General features: G+C 37.6%; 1 protein-coding gene across 4 annotated transcripts in view; it reads left to right on the top strand.

Annotated features, from left to right (window-relative positions):
* Nucleotides 1-17,138, top strand: part of CASP8AP2 (caspase 8 associated protein 2) — a 48,657-nt gene extending 31,519 nt beyond the window's left edge. For 3 of the 4 annotated variants that reach the window (XM_006156120.3, XM_027774808.1, XM_027774806.1), the window contains 4 exons: nucleotides 4,531-6,725; nucleotides 8,371-11,503; nucleotides 14,344-14,443; nucleotides 15,062-15,388. In XM_006156120.3, coding sequence (XP_006156182.1) covers nucleotides 4,531-6,725; nucleotides 8,371-11,503; nucleotides 14,344-14,443; nucleotides 15,062-15,118 — 5,485 coding nt within the window. In that variant the 3' untranslated portion in view covers nucleotides 15,119-15,388. Of the gene's footprint in view, nucleotides 1-4,530; nucleotides 6,726-8,370; nucleotides 11,504-14,343; nucleotides 14,444-15,061; nucleotides 15,389-16,758 lie in introns of those variants that run through there. The other variant, XM_027774807.1, reaches the window with a different exon arrangement.
* Nucleotides 17,139-20,790: the final 3,652 nt, after the last annotated feature.

Raw genomic sequence — 20,790 nt, 5'->3', positions numbered from 1 at the left:
TTATCCCTTGTTTGCGGCTTCAGTTGGCCGCATGCGGCCATTGGCCACGCGCAGGTGCATGCCTGGCGGCCACGCGCAGGCCCAGGGGCCACGCGCAGGCCCAGCGGCCCACCACAGACGCGCAGGCCCAGGCCCGCCGCTGCGCACCCCTCTTTGTCTCCTTTAAGTATTACAGTCACAAGACATTTTCTCTTCTTTTTTTTTTAAATATCATTATTTATTCAGCTCCATTTGTTATTATTATTTTTAAATTTGACCAGAGAGAGAGAGAAAGAGAAAGTAAGAAAGCGAGCCATCAGGTCCGGAACTCGAGCCTTGGTCAGCTATGTGAAAATCCAGCTCTTTAACCACCATGCCACCAGATGGCCCTATCATGGGACATTTTCTAAAGCACAAGTTTTGACATTTCCCTATCACAAAAGTAACCCTACCCTCCTCCCTTTTCTTGATTAAAATACATGTCATTATTCTTAGGATAAAATATCATAAATCTTAAATTGGCTGGTAAGGGCTTCTTGGTATGGTTCCAAACTACTTTTTTTTGTAACTTTTTAAAATTTTTAATTTGATCAGAGAGGGATGACGTGAAATGGGGGAGAGAGAGTGAGAAAGTAAGCCGCCAGGTCTAGGACTCAAACCGTTGTTGCCTGTATGGGAGTCCAGCACACTTAACTATCACACCACCTGTCAGCCCTGGTTCCAAACTACTCTTAACCCTACATTTAGTGTTTACTTTGTCCTGGGTGTTAACAGGTTTGTAAAGCTCTGGCATTTTATCACTTCCTCGATGACTGAGAACTCTACCTTTGTATAGACTGTTTTAACTACTAGGACTACTATTGTCCTTCACTTGCTAAAAATCTACTAATCTTCTCTTTTGGAGCTTAACCGGTTTTGAAATCACAATTGGTATTGCGTTTAGTATCATTCTTTTCCACTAGAGTGCAAGCTTTATGGAACAAGGGCCATGTCTGACTGCTCTCACCTTTTTTTAAAGCAGCTACCATGTGTGACACATGGCAGATACTTAGTAAATGAAGAATGAAAACATGCTATGGATCATTTGGCATCGTCAAATTCCACATTAGACCTTTTTAAATTTTTTTCACATAGGGTTTGTGCACTCACCCGAGGGAGACAGAGATAGAAAGAAGAGATAGAAAGAGAGAAAGTAAGAAATCATCCCCCTAGGGGGATGGCCTTGCCTCAGTCCCTTCTGCATTCTTTTCTCTGGATTTTGAGCACACACACGCATGCAAAGGCATGATTTTCAAGCCCCTATGTCTGAAACATGAGCCGTGGTCAGCCATGTGGGAGTCTAGCAACTTTACTATGCCACCTGTTGACCACCACTTTAAACCTTTTAAAATAAAGACGATTGTATGTATTTACTTACCTAAAGCCCAGTGCAACTAGCATAAGGTTGATTACTGAGTCGCTGCAGATATTTTGTATATATTTGAGTTTATTAGAAAAAGGGCATGTTGTTTGTCCAGGGTGAAAGAGAAACTAGAGGAACAGGGGCTGGCGGGTGGCAATGTGGACAAGGGCACTGGATTTCCACATGGCCAACCGTAGTTTGGGTTCCGGACCTGGTGGCTTGCTTTCTCACTTTCCTTTTCTCTCTCTGTCTCTGTCTGGTCAAATTAAAAAGTAATAACAAAGGAGTTAAATAAATAATTATTATTATTTTATTTTTGGAGAGGTTTTTGCTATAGGGTGCGTGCGCTCGCCAGACAGAGAGAGACAGAGAGATAGAAAGCGAGAAATCACCCCCCCAGGTGGGATGGCCATGCCACAATCCCTTCTCCTCCATTCTCCTCTTGGGATCTTGGGCACTCATGCACACACGCCCGGCGTGAGTTTAAGCCACCGTGTCCAGGACTCAAACCGCGGTCGACTACGTGAGAGTCCAGCGACATAGCTATTATGCTAACTGCTGGTCCCATAAATAATTATTTTTTTAAAAAGTAAGAGGAACTAGGGTAACAAATGATGGGAGTTATGTCATTAAATTGTTTGATGTCTGTACATTAATAAATACTCTAATATTTACCCTTTTTGTGAGCTATAACTAGTATTCTAATAGTAAATGCTTATCATTTAGTTGAAACTTAATGTTTAATGAATAGAAAAATTGAAATATTAATATAAGGCAGAAATATATAGAAAATTTATGAGCTTAATTCTTAAAAATTTTTCATGTAGATATTTTTTTAAAAAAGAGGTTTTTTTTGGCTTAAATGACTTTATATTTATTTATTTAATTACATTTGTCATTATTATTATTATCATTTTTATTTTGAACAGACAGAGACAAAGAGAGAGAAAGGGAAAGTGAGAAAGTAAGCCACCATGTCCAGGACTGAACTGCTCGCAGCCACGTGGGAATTCAGCGCTTTGTAGGAAATTAACCATGATACCACTTGCCGGACCCCAATGTAGATTTTTTTAAGAAATATTTTATTGGGACCAGCAGTTAGTGTAATGGCTATGTCACTGGACTCCCACGTAGTCGACTGCAGTTCGCGTCCCGGACCCGGTGGCTTAAAACTCACGCTGGGCGCGTGTGCGTACGTGCCCAAGATCCTGAGAGGAGAATGGAGGAGCAGGGATTGCAGCGTGGCCATCCCCTCTGGGGGGTGATTTCTCGCTTTCTTTAATTAATTAATTAATTAAATGATTTGGAGAGGTGCTTTTTGTTTTTTTTTTGTTTTGTTTTTGTTTTTGTTTTTGTTTTGCTATAGGGTGTGTGTGCTTGCCAGGAAGACAGAGAGAGACAGAGAGACCGAAAGCAAGAAATCACCCACTGGGAGGATTATTATGCTTTTCAGTCCCTTCTTGTCCATTCTCCTCTCAGGATATTCAGCATGCACGCACACACGCCTGGCCTGAGTTGTAAGCCACAAGGTTCTGGACTCAAACCTCAGTTGAATATGTGGGAATCCAGCGATTTAAACATTATGCCATCTGCTGCCCCCTTTATTTATTTTAATTTAGCCAGAGAGGGATACAGAGAGAGAGAAAGCAAGCCATCAGGTTCGGGACTCAAACCGTAGCTAGCCATGTGGAAGTTCAGCGCCCCTAACCATGATGCCACCTGCTGGTCCTGTAATGTAGATTTTTTTTTTTTAAATTTTAAAAAAGTTATTATTTTTAATTGACAAATAATAAGGTACTGTGGTACCATGGGTTAGGACTTCAACATATTACTTTGGGAGTGGGAGTGGGGATACATTTCAGTCTATAATAGGGTTCATAAAAGATCTATACATTGCCTTAGGTTGTATATTTCTTACGTCTTCTTTTGTTTCATAATAAGGTCTTATTTCTGTTTGCTTATTAAGAAATATTTTTATTTAACTTTATTATTATTATTATTATTATTTTCCAGTTTGATCAGAGAGAGAGGGAAAGCGAGAAAGCAAGCCACCAGGTTTAGGACTTGAACTGTAGTCAGCATGTGGGAGTCTAGCACCTTTAACTTCCATACCACCTGCTGGCCCCTTCCTAGGTTTTTAAAGTTTTGGGTTTTTCTATGCTTTTACACTGATTAGGAATGATTTTATGAAAATTTGGGTACTTTATAAAAATTCAGGAAGATTAACTTACTACAAAAAACCACATTGAGCTATCTACATTTTATTGCTAGGAAGACTACCAGTTTTCTGAAACATCCAAAAAAAAAAAAGCAATAGTGGAAACATATCATTCTCTTAGGAAAAAATCACAACTTTATATTTCTTTTTATTTTTGTACAGTGTGTAACACTTTAAGATGGGTACTGATGCTTTCGCTTACTATGGAATTTTACATGAAACAGAAAAAAGTAATAGGGAATTACATAGAATTCTACTTTGTGTATGTTTGTTGTTCATCAAGGTTTCACCTTTCCTTCTTTTTCAGTTGTGCTAGAGTGATTGAGGGCAAAAAAATAGTCACTGTTGTAAAAGATCTGTACTTGTGGTTAGTTTCAGAGTCGTGCCCATGTCATGAAAGAAGTCTAAAAGACATTTGCAAGAGCTAGTATATAGATCTGACTAGTCTGAAAGACTCTCTTTGAACAAAGCAAGTAAAAGAGAGTTTGTTTTGAAAATTGGCTCATTTAGACAGAAGCTGGCAAATTGTTTTTTTATTTTGCCAAATGTCACATGCGCTCACCAGAGAGAGAGAGGAAAGTGAAAAAGCACCCCCATAGAGGATGATCATCCTGCAGTCTCATCTCCATTTTTCCCTCCTTTCAGGATTTTGGGCATGCATGCATGTGCCCAGCGTATTTTTCAAGCCACTAGGTTCAAGACTTAAACCACATATTTGGCCATGTGAAATCCACCCATCTTAACCACCATGCCACTGGCTAACTCACTTGCAAATTCTTAATCACTCACTTTTTTTTTTTTTGCAAGGTAAAATTGGTTTGCTAGTGTGTGGGTCCCCACATTTTAAAAGTATGTCACATATTAATAAAATTTGGAATACTGTTAGATATCTTAAATTTAACTTTTTTTGTTAATTTCTGTTTTTTAATAGATTGTCTGAGTTTCCACATTTTCGAAATAATCTTAAAACTGCAAGGACATCAGATACAGTTAAAACAAAAGATCTTAAATCTAGATCTCCTCATTTGGATGATTGTTCAAAGACTGATCACAGAATTAAAAATGATGGTTCTAAAGATGTACATCATAGCACTTCACTGCCAAACCTGGAAAAGGAAGGAAAATCATATTCTGAAAAAAAGAGCACTTTGCATTTGCCTGCATCTGTTGAGAAACACTGCACCAATGGCATCTGGTCACGTTCTCATCACCAGGTTGGTGAGGGTAGCTCAAATGAGGATAATAAAAGAGGGAGAAAGGATATTAGACATAACCAGTATAGCAAAGGAACTGATAGACTACGAAAAGATTTAAGTGCTAGCTGTGGTGTTGGCGAACCAAGGAACATGGAGGCTAGTCAAAGGCTACAAGGGCGTCCTGAGAAATATAGTAAAGGTGAACCAAAGGCTGAAAGCAGAACTTCAAAGTTTAAAAGTAACACAGATTTGGATTATAAAAGCGAACGCATTAATTCTTCTTGGGAGAAAGAGACTTCTAGAGAAAGGCCACACACTCGAGTGGAATCTCAAAGTGACAAAAAACTAGAAAGACAAAGTGAAAGATCACAAAATACAAATAGGAAAGAATTTAAACCACAAGATAAAGAAGAAAGAAGAGTTGATTTGAAACCTAAATCAGTATTGAAGGATCAGGATCATTGGAGAAGATCTGAACGAGCATCATTTCCTTATTCCAAGAATGAAATTACAAAATCTCATAATTCAAGTAAATACCATCTAGAAGAAAGAAGAGGAAGGGAAGATTGTAAAAGAGAAAGGAGTATAAACAGTCATAGTTTTCAGGATGGAAGATGTTCATCTTTTCTTTCAAGCAGTAGAACTCACAAACATATTGACTCCAAAGAAGGTGATACTATGCACCAATGGGAAAATCCACCTTTAAAAGCAGAAAGGCATAGAACTGAAGATAAGAGGAAAAGGGAACGAGAAAGCAAAGAAGAAAATAGGCATATGAGAAATGAAAAAAACCCTACAGAACATTTGCAGAAGACTAACAAAGAAATTAAGAAAACCACTACCAATTTAAAGAGACAGAATGAGCCAACAAATGATAAAGGTGACATCTCTAACGAAATTTCTAAAGGAACAGATAATAGAGATCTTTCAGTGAAAGCTGAGAGTGGTCCAAATGAAACAAAAAACAAAGACTTAAAGTTGAGTTTTATGGAAAAATTAAATTTAACTCTTTCTCCTGCAAAAAAGCAGCCTGTTTCTCAAGATAATCATCATAAAATAATTGATACTCCTAAGTCCAGTGATGGGAGTGATTTGGAGTCCATAGTGCAAGCTAAAACAGCAACATGTGTTCCTTCTGTCAATGAAGGTATCACAGAGGAAACCAAATCCAAGTTAATAGAACCAAAGGATGCTGAACCCAAGATCAGTATTATAGAAAGCAAAATGGAAGAAGAAAATAGTTTGTTAGTTAAATCTGTGGAGAATGCTGGGCATTGCGAATTACCTGTTTATGGTGCAGAGATTTCTTTCTCAACACCTGTGGAAATGGAACAAACAGAATCCTTGTTTCCGTCATCAGCAGAAATGATACAGACTATTGATGTTACTAGAGCAGCAGCTCCTGTGGTAATGGGTGTATTACAAACAGATGTTTCTCCAAATTTTGCCCTGGAATCAAATACCAAAAAAAATGATGGCTTAAATTCTTGTGATACTTCTGAGGGTGTGGAAATGAAGGCAGCTATTTCAGTGAAAGTGGCTGAAACCAGTGAAAGCATTTTACAGCCTTCAGTTAAAGAAGCTGGCATTTTGCCAACAACCTTCTCAGAAGATAATAACCCCAAATTTGAACCTTCACTTGTAGAAACACCACAAGTTGAAAATAAGTCTTGTCATTTGGAGACTTGCTTACCTAAGGAGACTCTACAATCTTCACTTCCACAGGCTGAGTTGATGGACCATAGAGTGGAAACTGGTGAAACTAACTCATTATATCATGATGATGATAACTCCGTTTTGAGTATTGACCTTAATCATCTGAGACCTATTCCAGAAGCCATAAGTCCTCTGAATAGTCCAGTGAGACCTGTAGCAAAAGTTCTTAGAATGGAAAGCCCATCCCGAGTTCCATTATGTAACAGTCCTAAAGGTAATCATTTATATTCTTAAACTTATCTTTTTATGGGAACGTAAAATACATAAGCAAGATAAATTGATGTTTTTTGGGGGGTGAAGTGGTGGGGGAAGCAGTAGAGGGTGCAGACACTTACCAGAGAGAAAGACAGAAGGTGCTTTTTCTTTTTTGAGAACATAAAAAATAGTGTATTTCAGACCTTGTTGTTAACTAGGAGTATATATTCCACCTTTAGTCTAAAGTTGGGTGATTCTTAATTATTTATACAAAAAAGGAGTAGTGAGATAGAGTATTTAAAATCTTTCTGCATTGAGACTTTGGTTGTTGTTCAAGAAACCACCATCAATGGCATAGAGTAGCTGATACTGTAAAATAAAATAAAGATATAGGGAACAGTTGATTGATGATTATTTATTTATTTATTTATTTTTGAAGAGGTTTTTTTTTTGTTATCGGGCATGCACGCTTGTCAGACAGACAGAGACAGACAGACAGAAAGCGAGAAATCACCCCCTGGGGGGATGGCCATGCCGCAGTCCCTTCTCCATTTTCCTCTTGGGATCTTAGGCACACACGCACATGTGCCTGGCGTGAGTTTTATGCTACCAGGTCCAGGACGTGAACTGCGGTCAACTACATGGGAATCCAGCAACATAGCCATTACACTAACTGCTGGCTGGTCCCCAGTTGATGATTATTCAAAAGACACAATTTCATACTTATCAACTTCTAAGTACTTTATATATCAATGACATGAATAAGTATTATGCATTAACAACATTCTGCCTAAAATTAAAGAAACTTAATGAATTACTCTAATATTTAATTTTTAATTTTTATTAAAAAATTGTAAATTATAAACATTTTTATTTATTTTTTTCAAAGAGATTTTTGCCATAGGGTGCATGAGCTCACTGGAGAGACAGAGAGAGACAGAGACAGAAAATGAGAAATCTTCCCCTGGGTGAATGGTCATTCTGCATTTTGTTCTCCTCTATTCTACTCTTTGGATTCTGGGTACACACACACACACACATATGTGTCAGTGTGAGGTGCTTTTTTTTTTTTTTAAGAATTTTTTAATTTAACTTTATTTATTTATGTATTTTTAATTTGAACAGAGGAGGACAGAGAGAGTGAGAGACAGGCAGAGAGGGAAAATGAGAAAGCAAGCTATTAGGTCTGAGACTTGAAATATGGTTGGCCATGTGGGAGTCTAATACCTTTAACCTACCACACCACCTGCCAGCCCCAACAAAATATGAGTTTTAAGCTGCTGAATCTAGGACTCAGACCGTGGTTGACTGTGTGGGAGTCCAGTGACATAACCATTATGCCATCTGCTTATCACAATTTCCTATTTAATGGAAATGTCAATTAGCAAAGACTCAATGGTCATGTGACCTTAATATAGTATGTAATAGTTGGGGGCCCAGCAGGTGGCATGGTGGTTAAGGTGCTAGACTCCCCACATGGTTGACCACTGTTTACGTCCCAGACCTTGAGAGTTGCTGTCTCACTTTCCCTCTCTGTCTCTGATCAAATTAAAAAATAATAAATAAATAAAACTAAATAAATAATTGTTTTACAAAATTTAGAAAAAGAAATATGTAATAGCTATAGCTTCCATAGGTGTGTTTAATACTTTTTTCTTCCATAGATGTATATCCACCAAATTCAACTCATCCTACCTCCAAGAATCACTCAGATCTCAATAAGGAAAACCAGAAGCCAATTCGAAAATCTGACAGATATGCAGAGGAAGACTTCCGTAAAACTTCATCTTTAGATGAATTAGAAGAAGGAGAAATTATAAGTGACAGTGAAATATCTAAACCACAAAAAGGTTTTGAAAAATCTGCCAAGCCTAGAGCTTCTGCCGAAATGCAGAACACACGGACTAGGCCAAGAAGTAGAAAAAGTACTGTGCATTTGGCTAAAGACAATAGGAAAACATCTGTAAATACCCATCAGAACAACAGCAAGTGGAATAAAAGACCAAGTGAATCTAGCAGATCTTCAAAAACAGAGAAGAAAGATAAAACAATGAGCACGTCCAGCTTGGAGAAAATAGTTCCAATTATTGCTGCACCCTCTTCTATACGAGAGATTATGCACATGTTACGAATGATAAGAAAACATGTAAGAAAAAATTACATGAAATTCAAGGTCAAATTTTCATTAATACAATTTCATAGAATTATTGAATCAGCAATTTTGAGTTTTACATCACTAATTAAACACCTCGACTTATCCAAAATCTTTAAGTCAGTGACTACTTTACAGAAGAATCTCTGTGATGTTATAGATTCTAAACTTAAGCAAGTTAAAAAGAATGGTATAGTTGATCGTTTATTCGAACAGCAACTACCAGATATGAAAAAAAAACTGTGGAAGTTTGTGGATGAACAACTTGATTATTTGTTTGCAAAACTTAAGAAAATTTTAGTAAAATTTTGTGATTCTGTAAACTTTGGAAGTGACAGTGATGAAGGAAAACTTGAAAAAACAAGGAAAGATAAAGCACAATATTCAAATTGTGAGAAAGGGAATATGGACAACTCTAACAAAGCATTGCTGAAAGAAAAATCACCAAAATCTGAAGATTCTGTTCATTGTAAGTCTTTACTGGGATGTAAAAAATCTGAGGAAAAACAGCAGGACCAAAGTAACTCCAGTATTAACACAGTAAAGCATGACAAAAAAAGTTTCAATACCTGCTTTGATAAGATAAAGAACTCTCAGTGTGAAAAGCACTCCTTGGAACTGCCCTGCCCAAGCACCCCAAAGCCAGGAAAAACAGAGAGCAGTATCATAGAGGATGTACAGACAACCCAGCATGCAGCTCTGAAGCCAGAACGTAGTTTTGAAATTCTTACTGAACAGCAAGCTTCTAGCCTTACTTTTAATTTAGTGAGTGATGCACAGATGGGTGAAATATTTAAAAGTTTGTTGCAAGGTTCTGATCTTTTGGACAGCAATGTTACTTGTAATGAAAAAAGTGAGTGGGAGTTAAAGACTCCAGAGAAACAGCTACTGGAGAGTCTTAAGTGTGAATCCATACCAGCTTGTACAACAGAAGAACTAGTTTCAGGGGTGGCTTCTCCATGTCCTAAAATTATTAGTGATGATAACTGGTCCTTATTATCATCTGAAAAAGGTCCAACTCTGTCTTCAGGGCTTTCGTTGCCAGTTCATCCTGATGTGTTAGATGAAAGTTGTATGTTTGAAGTGTCTACTAACATAACTTTAAGTAAAGATAATGTGTGTAGTTCAGAAAAGAGTAAACCTTGCATTTCTTCCATACTTCTTGAAGATCTAGCAGTCTCTTTAACAGTACCATCACCTCTGAAGTCAGATGGTCATCTTAGTTTCTTAAAGCCTGAAGTTTTGTCTAGTTCAACTCCTGAAGAAGTTATTAGTGCCCATTTTAGTGAGGATGCCTTACTTGAAGAAGAAGATGCATCTGAGCAAGATATTCATTTAGCTCTGGAGTCTGATAATTCGAGTAGTAAATCAAGTTGTTCTTCATCATGGACAAGCCGGTCTGTTGCTCCAGGCTTTCAGTACCACCCTAATCTACCCATGCATGCTGTCATAATGGAAAAGTCCAACGATCATTTCATTGTGAAAATACGGCGTGCAGCACCTTCTACCTCCCCTGGTATTACACAGAGTATGGTGGCAGATGAATCATTGGCATCTTTGCCCAGAGTGGAAAAGGAAGCTGGTGAGGTAGCAGAGAAAGAATATATCCCATGTCAGGACACAGTTTTAAAATCTGTGGAAGAATTGGAAAATTCCAACAAAAATGTTGATAGCAGTAAACCAACCTGTGAAGAACAGAACTCTATGATACAAACACAGGTTCCCGATATATATGAATTTCTTAAAGATGCTTCAGGTAAAGTGGATCATAGTGATGGAGTAGCTGATGAATGTTTGAAGCTTCATCAAGCATGGGAACCAAAAGTGCCTGAAAGTATTGAAGAATTACCTTCAATGGGAGAGAACCCACATTCTGTTGAGGATCATCTTCAGAACACATACATAGACCTAACAAAAGAGCCGGTCACTGAGACCAAAAACTTGGGGGAGTTCATAGAAGTAACAGTGTTAAATATGAATCAGTTGGAATGTCCTGGAGACAATATAGATCAAAATGCTCAAACATTAGAGAATTCTTTGCAGCCTAATCCTGTACATGCTTTTATTGATTTGACACAAAATACTTCAAGTGAGAGTAAAACTGAAGGTAACTGTCCTGCATTAGCTGTTGAAAGCTTGGAGTGTCAGGTGATATGTGTAGATGAAGATAACTGTAAGGAAGAGGAGGTACACAAGGCAAAGAAGCCTTTGGAATGCATTGTTGAGGAAACCTGTGTTAATTTGACCACAAAATCTCCTAGTTCATGTGAAATTAAAAAGGATGATTTAAAATCAGAGCCAACATCAACTTCTGATAGTTCAGAGTTACCTGGGACTTTGGAAAATGCTCAAAAAAAGAGAAAAAACCTTTCTGATCTGAATCATTCTCAGAAAAAACAAAGAAGGGAAATAGACTTCATCAGTAAGGAAAAGACTAAGAAACTTACCCAAGATTCTGGTGATAATGGTGAAGTGCACCAAAAGAAAGCCAAAAAAAGGGCCTCTGCTGTGAATAAAAATCCTTCATCATTAAAGGCAAGCCCGGGAATCAAGGACTCAACAGCAGCACATGCCACTTTTCCTATAAGCCTTTCTGCAAAGAATGTTATTAAAAAGAAAGGAGAAATTATAGTTTCATGGACAAGGTAAGACTCTTCTGAGACATATCACTAGGAAATTTTGTGAGGTCATATATCTAATCTGTCATATCATCAGTTTTATCTCATTGTAAAGAAAGTGATGACTTACTCTAAAAATTGCCGAAGTAAGTTGAAGATACATTCCAGGGTATAGTTTCAGCTATACTTCATAAAAATCTAGAACAATGACTCTTAACCAAGGATGTGTATTAGCATCATGAATAGAGCTTTTCATTGTGTTCTTCCCTTTTACATGAAAAAATAAGTTGTTTTTCATTTGAAGAAAATGGATATAAGCACATTTTAGAAAAGAGAAATGACAGGTGATGAAAAAGAGCAAAAAGTGGAGGTGCTTATAATGTTATTTTCCCCCTAAATTAAAAGTTTCAGGGACCAGCAGTTAGTGTAATCACTATGTTGCTGGACTCCCATGTAGTTGACTGCTGTTTGCGTCCCGGACCTGGTGGCTTGGACTCAGGCCGGGCGCATGTGCGTGTGTGTCCAAGATCCCGAAAGGAGAATGGAGGAGAAGGGATTGCGGCGTGGCCATCCCCCCTGGGGGGTGATTTCTCTCTTTCTATCTCTCTGTCTCTCTCTGTCTAGTGAGTGCACGCACCCTATAGCAAAAACCTCTCCAGAAAACAAAGTTTCAAGCAGTTTTTAAAAAATATTTCTTTAATTTTATTTGTTATTATTTATTATTATTATTTTTTAATTTGACCAGAGAGAGAGAGAAGGGAAAAGTGAGAGAGCAAGACACCAGGTCCAGGACTCAAACGGGTCAGCCATGTGGGAATCCAGCACCTTAACCACCATGCTAACTTGCCAGCCCCTCAAGCAGTTTTATAAACAGGTTGTACATTTGAATTTTATGTGAATTAAAAAAAATGCATTTCTTAAGAATCCACTTAAAGGTAACTACATAAAGGAAACCACTGTTGTGACCTTTGGACTAGAGATGAATGACCTTGATATTTGACTAGAGTGCTCAATGAGAGAAGCTGAATTTTGTTAAAACTGGTGATCAGGGCCAGCCCATGGCATGGTAGTTAAGATGGCTGAATCCCACAAAGCTAATTCTATGATTTGAGTCACAGATGTGGCTGCCTGAAAAACGCAGTAGGCTTTTGGGCATGCATGCCCAAAATACCAAGAGGAAAAATGATTGCCATACCACATCAATGAGCATATGCAAACTACAGCAAAAACCAAAGAGAAAAAAAAGCCATAAACTGGGGATCAGTTTCGTTGAATACTACAATCCTCACATACTCATTTCATATAACTTGTAGATGGCAGAATAAAATTTTAGAGATGGTAGCAGTACACATTTGTTCAGACGATTTCGAAAAGCAGAGTTCTGGAAATTAAGAGATGTGGATTCTATTTTAGCTCTAGGGCTTCTGGTATATCCATGATCATCCTTGGGCTGGGCCCTCATTTTTTTTTTTTAAAGAATTATTTAATTCATCAGATAGAGAGGGAAAATGAAAAGGCAAGCCACCAGGTCTGGGACTCGAACTGCAGTTGGCCATGTGGGAATCTAGCACTTTAACAACCATGCCACCTGTTGGCCCTGGGCCCTCATTTTTTAATTAGTGTGTATGTTAAATAATTTTAAATAACTAAACTTCAATTTTATTATTAGAAATATAGGTTAGAATTATAGGTTAGAATATTTGTAGTAGAAAACTTGGAAAATAACATATGAACTCAGAGTAAAATGATTTATAATTTATAATCTTATTGCCAGAGGGCATGTGCACTTGCTAGAGAGACAGACAGAGGTGGAGAAAGTGAGAAAGGACTCTCCTCATGGGGAACAGTCACACTGCAATTTCCTCTCCATCTTCTTTTGGGATTTTGTGCATGCACACACATGTACCTGACATATTTCTCAAGCTTCTGGGTCTAGGATTTGAATCCTGTGGTCAGCCATGTAGGATCTAGCCACTTTAACCGCTACTGCACAGCCTGGCCCTTATTTCTGGGTGTGTGTGTGCTCTCCAGAGAGAGACAGTGAGGGGGGAAGTGAGAAGTCACATCGTAGGGGAGTTGGCCATGCCACAATACCTTCCCCTGGGATTTTGAGAACACATGTGATTGGTGTGATTTTTTATTTTTATTTTTTTGAGAGGCTTTTACTATAGGGTGTGTGTGTTCGCCAGAAAGAGAGAGACAGAGAGACAGAAAGCGAGAAATCACCCCTCGGGGGAATGGCCACACCACAATCCCTTCTCCATTCTCCTCTCGGGATCCTGGGCATGCACACACACGTGACCGGCATGAGTTTAAGCCACTGGGTCCGAGACTCGAACTGCGGTCGACTACATGGGAGTCCAGCGACATAGCCATTATGCCAACTACTGCTCCCTAAAGTAATTTTTTTTAAAAAAGGACCAACAGTTGGTGTAATCTTGCTTTCTGTCTGTCTCTCTCTCTCTGTCTTCCCAGCGAGTGCATGCGTCCTATAGCAAAAACCTCTTAAAAAAAAATTATTTAATTTTATTTATTCATTCATTTTTAATTTGATCATAGAGAGACAGAGAACGAGAGAGAGGGAAAGTGAGAAAGCAAGCCACCAGGTCCGGAACTCAAACTGTGGTCAGCCATGTGGGAGTGTCCAGTACCTTAACCACCATGCCAACTGCTGGCCCCACGTTTCTTATTTCTTAATCTTATTTTATTACTTTATTAAAGATAACCATTGTCCATGTTTTGAAATATACAGGTTTTCTTTCTCCTGTGTGTATTAATGTCCTTTGTTTCTGGACATTAAGGCAATGAGATTTTATTGCCATATTGCTCTAGTGTACAAAAACTAAATAAAATTTTTCCCTCCACAGAAATGATGACCGGGAAATCTTACTAGAGTGTCAGAAAAGAGGGCCATCATTGAAAACATTTACGTATTTAGCTGTCAAGTTGAATAAAAATCCAAATCAGGTAACTACCCAGTTTTTTTCCTCTCTCTCTTGTTTCATATACATTGCTACTCTAAATACTTAGATTTAATTTTTAAATGCATATAAACTTATTAGCTAGCTACTTTGAAAATATGGCTCAATATAGTGCTGTTAAAAACTTGGTGATTGTGGGAAAAGTATGACTAGAATGATTTTTTGTTCTATATTTTATAATTTCTTATTTGATCTCAGGCAGTTTTATAATTTTTCTGATTTAAGAAAATTTCTTGTTTGCCCAGCTATAGTAGCACAGAATGGATGCTGCTGCTCGGCAGGCCACATAGGTGGCCCCAGGTTCTTGTGTGGCCTGTCCTGGAAAAGCTGGGTACAGTTGTGTGTGCCTGTAGCTCCCAGCCACTCTGGGGCTTGACACATGAGAATTGTGATGTAGTGAAACCCTGTCTGAAAACCACCACACAGACACATATACATAAACAAAAAGAAATCACCATTAGTAGAAAGATATTTCATAAACATCAGTTCATCTATTTATTGTTGATGTTAATGTTTTCTGTTTTTATGTTTTGTAAAAGTATTCATCACAGATTAAAAAAGATTATTCACATATTTATAGTTAATGCTTATTTTAATTTTTCAGGTTTCAGAAAGATTCCAGCAGCTAATGAAGCTCTTTGAAAAGTTAAAATGCAGGTAGTTAATGGGTATACCACAGGAGAATAATGAAGTAAATGTTTGACACTAATTGTGCAGTTATGGCGTGTTGGTTATTGCCGATGTGAATAGTAGGTGAGAGGCATCCAGTTGCAATCCTGCTTCAGTCAGGTTGGAGAGTGGTTGCTTGTACAAGCATCTAAGGTCACCTCATCTGCAGGCACGTGCTTGGAGTGAAGCCTGCTGCAGTTCAGATCAGCATGGCATCTCTCCTCAATCTTCTGATGGCTGATAAGTCTAAGGTGGGGGGAAACCCATTTGTTGATAATACATTTTTTCATAGATAAAGAAAAATAAAACATTCTTGAATAGCAGTATGTTTCACAAGCAGTGAAGTCTATATAGTCATTGTAATTTACAAAATATATAAATCTATTATCTATAGAAGATGTGATTTTGCTATATTAAATTCATTGACATGTTTTCTCAGTTTCTTTAAGTTATTTTTGTATAGGTTTATTATGTCACTAATCAATAACACCATTTTTTTTTTCTGTGAGACCTCAGCCAATTGCTTAACTTCTGTATTTTTGTAAAGAAAGTTATAAAGTTATTTAATGTATCACTGTACTTTTCATTTGATTTGTAGCATATTTGAAACCCAATTTTAAATTAAATTTTAAGTAAATCTGAATAGAAATCATGTTTAGTTATGGATTATAGTGTTAAGTGTTCTGAATAACTTTTGAGTTTTATATTTGTTTCTAGCTTCAATGTGAACTACTGTCTGAATAATTTGTTAATTTTCATAAAAGCAACTGATTTGTTAGATCTTTAAAAGACATTTAGTAGTTTAGTAGTGAAGCTAAATTTCTATTTATATAATTCAGAATGTAAGATTGACTAATAGAAAATTTGGGAAAGAAGCTTATTCTAAGGAACCTTGTATAAAAAAAATGACTTAAGGCAAAAGTGTCTTGTTTATTTTTCAGATTCACTGTGCTTTAAGATTTTTGCTGCCTTTAATAAATTAAACTTGGCCCTGCTATGGTGACATAGGCAGTAGGATGCTGCTATGTGAAGTTGTGGCCATATGATAGGTCTGGGTTTACATTCTGGACCAACTGCACAGACTGGGGGTGGTGGCATGCACTTGTAATCCTAGCTAATTGCAGTGCTGGGGCAGAGGATCACAATGACAAGACCCTGTCAAAAAGTACTATTTCTCTTTCTCTCTACCTCTTCTCTCACTCATGTGTTTTTTGTTTTATAGAAAAAGAAAAAAAGCATTAAACTGGATTTTTCTGTTTCAACTTAATGTTATCTTACATAATTTCTATTTTCTTGCGAGGAGAATGTAGATTCATTAAAGAAATAACTTGTATCTGAAAATGATGCTTGTTAATTTGAAATTTCCAAATTCTATTACAATTCTAAAGTCTTTGAGTGAATTTGATACTTTATTTGCTTGCATGATAGCACATATAGTGGGTTATTTCATCCCTTGCATGTCTTTTAACTGACTTCTTAAAATATAAAAATAGTTACCAAACTGCTTCTGTAAAAGCTAGTTTTTAACACCAGTATTATTTAAGTAGAGGTCACTTAAAAGGTGTAACCTGTTCTTGAAATGATCATATCAGAAACATAGAATCATAACTTTAGCATTTTCTTACATTACAGATAAGATGCTGAATTCCTTGGAGTCTTAATTGATATTGCATACTACACAGAAGCTTCAAATTCCTCATGTTTTAATGGGGAACTAGAGGGAGGTTTTACCCCATTTTTGATCAATAGATTTTTTATTGCTTGCTGACTCTATTTTCAGTAGCACGATCAGCTTGTTCTAGTCATCAGTCCAGTTTGCTTACCTGTTATTGGTTGAAATGTTTATTTTTAAACATGTTAGAACTTGGTATCAAAATGAAAGCAACAATGATGTACTATTGAAATATTAATTTTGATATTTCAGGGACATGACTTTTGTTTTCTAAAATTTTTAAAGGTTTTGTAATGTTTTAAATGACTGTTTAGTTCAAGTTTTCATCCATTTTTATTTGGTTTTATAATGACCTCACCTCATTTTTATAAATTGTAAAATAATTTAAATAGTATATTTGTAAATATGTATTATTATAATGATGTAAAATACTATATGTATGTGTGTGTATGCACACATGTAAATGGCTTTGCCTAGCCAAGGTTTTTTTTTTTTTTTAATCTGTATAAAACTTTTTGTACAAAGTTTGCTTTCAATAATAATAATGTGTAATAAAACCATGTAAAGTTCTATTATGTTTTGATTAGAATATTTCCTTTACTTTCTTTAAAAAACAATTAAACAAGGTCAGACTTCCAGAGGACTTGACAAGCTGTTTTGAAGTGGTTCTAGGGGAGGGTGTTGCTGGTCGAATGACTGAGAAGATTCACTGGAGAAAACCAGTTGCCATTGCCTGCTTTATTACAGCAGGTACTGGTACAAGTCATACCTCTGCTGCAGGTATGATTCGCTGTACTGGTACCTCATGGATACAATTAGGGCAGCACAAAAGCCCTTCGGGTAAAGATTTGTAGAAAACAGATGTAAGGATTTAATCTGTATAAAACTTTTTGTACAAAGTTTGCTTTCAATAATAATAATGTGTAATAAAACCATGTAAAGTTCTATTATGTTTTGATTAGAATATTTCCTTTACTTTCTTTAAAAAACAATTAAACAAGGTCAGACTTCCAGAGGACTTGACAAGCTGTTTTGAAGTGGTTCTAGGGGAGGGTGTTGCTGGTCGAATGACTGAGAAGATTCACTGGAGAAAACCAGTTGCCATTGCCTGCTTTATTACAGCAGGTACTGGTACAAGTCATACCTCTGCTGCAGGTATGATTCGCTGTACTGGTACCTCATGGATACAATTAGGGCAGCACAAAAGCCCTTCGGGTAAAGATTTGTAGAAAACAGATGTAAGGATCGATTAACTTGGACATTACTTCTTCAGTGCTGTCCCAGAAGACTCAGGAATTGAGGGTTATAGTCTGAGTCCTAGATGCTAGAAAATGCCTTTCTCATTATCAGTTCTCCCTGAATGTCCAAAGGGGAGGTCCTAAGATGAAAGAATGCTTGGTTGGTAACAGAAATAATTAACTGGTTTTGGGACCAGTGGTTGGCGTAATGGCTATGTCGCTGGATTCCCATGTAGTCAGCTGTTATTTGAGTCCCAGGCTTAAACTCACACCGAGCGCATGTGCGTGTGTGCCCAAGATCCTGAGAGGAGAATGGAGGAGAAGGGATTGTGGCGTGGCCATGCCCCCTGGGGGGTGATTTCTTGCTTTCTGTCTGTCTGTCTCTGGCGAGCACACGCACCCTATAGCAAAAACCTCTCCCCCACACCCCCAAAATGAACTGGTTTTGTAGTGCTAGGGCTCTCCACTGCAGGGCTTTTCTCCACAGGCTAGAAGGCTTCAGTCCTCTAGTGCAGATCTCATACCACTGGGAAAATGAATTCATAGGCAAAGTAAAATGATGATTAAAGAGATGTTACTGGACCAGCAGATGGTGGAGCAGTTACATCGCTGGACTCCCACATGGCCGACCACAATTCAAGTCCCTGACCCAGAGGCTTCAAACTCATGTCAGGCGTGCGTGTGTGCCCAAGATCCCAGGAGGAGAATGGAGAAGGAATTGTGGTGTGGTCATCCCCTCTAGGGGGTGATTTTTCACTTTCTGTCTCTCTGGAGAGCGCGTGTGTCTATAGCAAGAAATCTCTCAAAAAGAAAAAAAATGTTACTGGGTAACTACTATATTACATAAGACATCTAGAATGTAAAATGAAGCTAATAAACAAATGAAAAATGTAAAGATTTTAGCACTGTGATAGAGTAAGAAATAAAAGGGACCTGCAGTTAGTATAAGGGCTATGTTGCTGGACTGTCGTGTAGTCGAGCACAGTTTGAGTCCCGGACCTGGTGGCTTAGACTCATGCTGGGCACATGTGTGTGCGTGCCCAAGATCCTGAGAGGAGAATGGAGAAGGGATTGTGGCATGGCCATCCCCCCTGGAGGGTGATTTCTCGCATTCTGTTTCCTCTCTTTCTGGCTAGTGCATGCTCCCTATAGCAAAAACCTCTCAAAAAAAAAAGTAAGAAATAATGAAACATATTCCATTGTATGTATCTGCCACATTTTTATTCATTCATCCATCCCTCAGTGGACATGAATTGTTGCTACCTTTAGGCATTGTGAATCATACAAACATACAGTATCAAATATTTGAGTGCCTGCTTTTACTTTGGGTACGTACCCAGAAGTGGAATTGCTGGATCCTGATGGTAATTGCGTTTAATATTTTGGTATCTTTCAAAGTGGTTCATAGCAGTTCAGAGAGGTTGTGCCATTTTATAGTCCCACCAGTGGTGCACAGGTGTCCTAATTTCTCGAAATCCTTGTCATCATTTGTACTTTTTTTTTCTCCTTTCCTCTCTTCCTCTCTCTCTAGCCATCCTGATATGTGTGCAGTGGTACTATAGTTTTGATTTGCATTTCCCTCAAGATTATTGATATTGAGCATCTTCATGTGTGTATTGGCCATCTGCATGTCTTTTTTTTTTTTTTGTAGTATCTGTCTTTTGCCCATTTTTTAAAGAATTATTTTAACTTTATTCATTTATATATGCATAGATACATACAAACAAACTTGACCAGAGAGGAACAGTGAGAAGAGGGAAAGTGAGAAAGCAAGCCGCCAGGTCCAGTCTGCCATGTGGGAGTCTAGTGCCCTTAACCATCATGCTACCTGCTGGCCCCCTTTTGCCCATTTTAAAATTCAGTTGTTTGTTTTTTGTTGTTGAGTTATGCACATTCTTTTTAAAAAAATATTTTATTTAACTTCATTTATTTGCTTATTTTAATTTGACCGGAGAGGTATAGAATGGGGCGGGGGAGAAAATGAGAAAGCAAGCCGCCGGGGCTTGAACTGTGTCCTGCCACATGGAAATCCAGCACCTTTAACCACAGTGCTACCTGCCGGTCTGAGTTATGCATATTTAAATACATCTTTTGGCACAATTTTTTATACCTTGAAGTGTAATTGGTGGGTCATATTTTCAGCTTTAGTATACAATGTCAAACAGGTTTCTAAAATGGTTTTGATTTATGTATCTGCTAGTTGTATTAGAGTACCCATTACTTTTTACATCTTTGTCAACACTTGGTGCTATAGACTATTACTCCAAAATTCATATGAGATTAGTGCCATTGCAAAAGAGACTCCAAAGAGCCTGCTCTTCCATGTAAGGATACAGTGAGAAGAGGGCTGTCTATGAACCAGGAAGTGGGCATTCACCAGATACCAAATCTACCAATGCCTGAATCCAAGACTTCTCAGCCTCTTGAACTGTGAGAAACAAATTTCTGTTGTTTGTAATTCACCCAATTTATGGCATTATGTTACAGCAGTCCAAACAGACGAAGATGTTTAATATTGTTATTTACTCTGTGATACTGTGTCTGTGTTTTTCAAACTTGATTCCCTTTGTCATAAGTAACCACTATTAATCTTTTCCCATGTTTCCTTACCTGAAACATTTTCTGTGTAGGTGTGATTTTGTATATGTGTGTTTTGCTTATATTATATTCTTTGTAAGGTATGTAACTTTATAAAAACATACATAATACTTTTGTTTGTTTGCTAGAGAGCACATGCATTCACTAGAGAGAGAA

This window comes from Tupaia chinensis, unplaced genomic scaffold (genome assembly GCF_000334495.1).
Source record: "Tupaia chinensis unplaced genomic scaffold, TupChi_1.0 Scaffold000478_3, whole genome shotgun sequence".
In the NCBI taxonomy this organism is placed as follows: Eukaryota; Metazoa; Chordata; class Mammalia; order Scandentia; family Tupaiidae; genus Tupaia; species Tupaia belangeri.
Note: the sequence above shows the minus strand (reverse complement) of the source record. Positions and strands in the feature narration are given on the sequence as shown.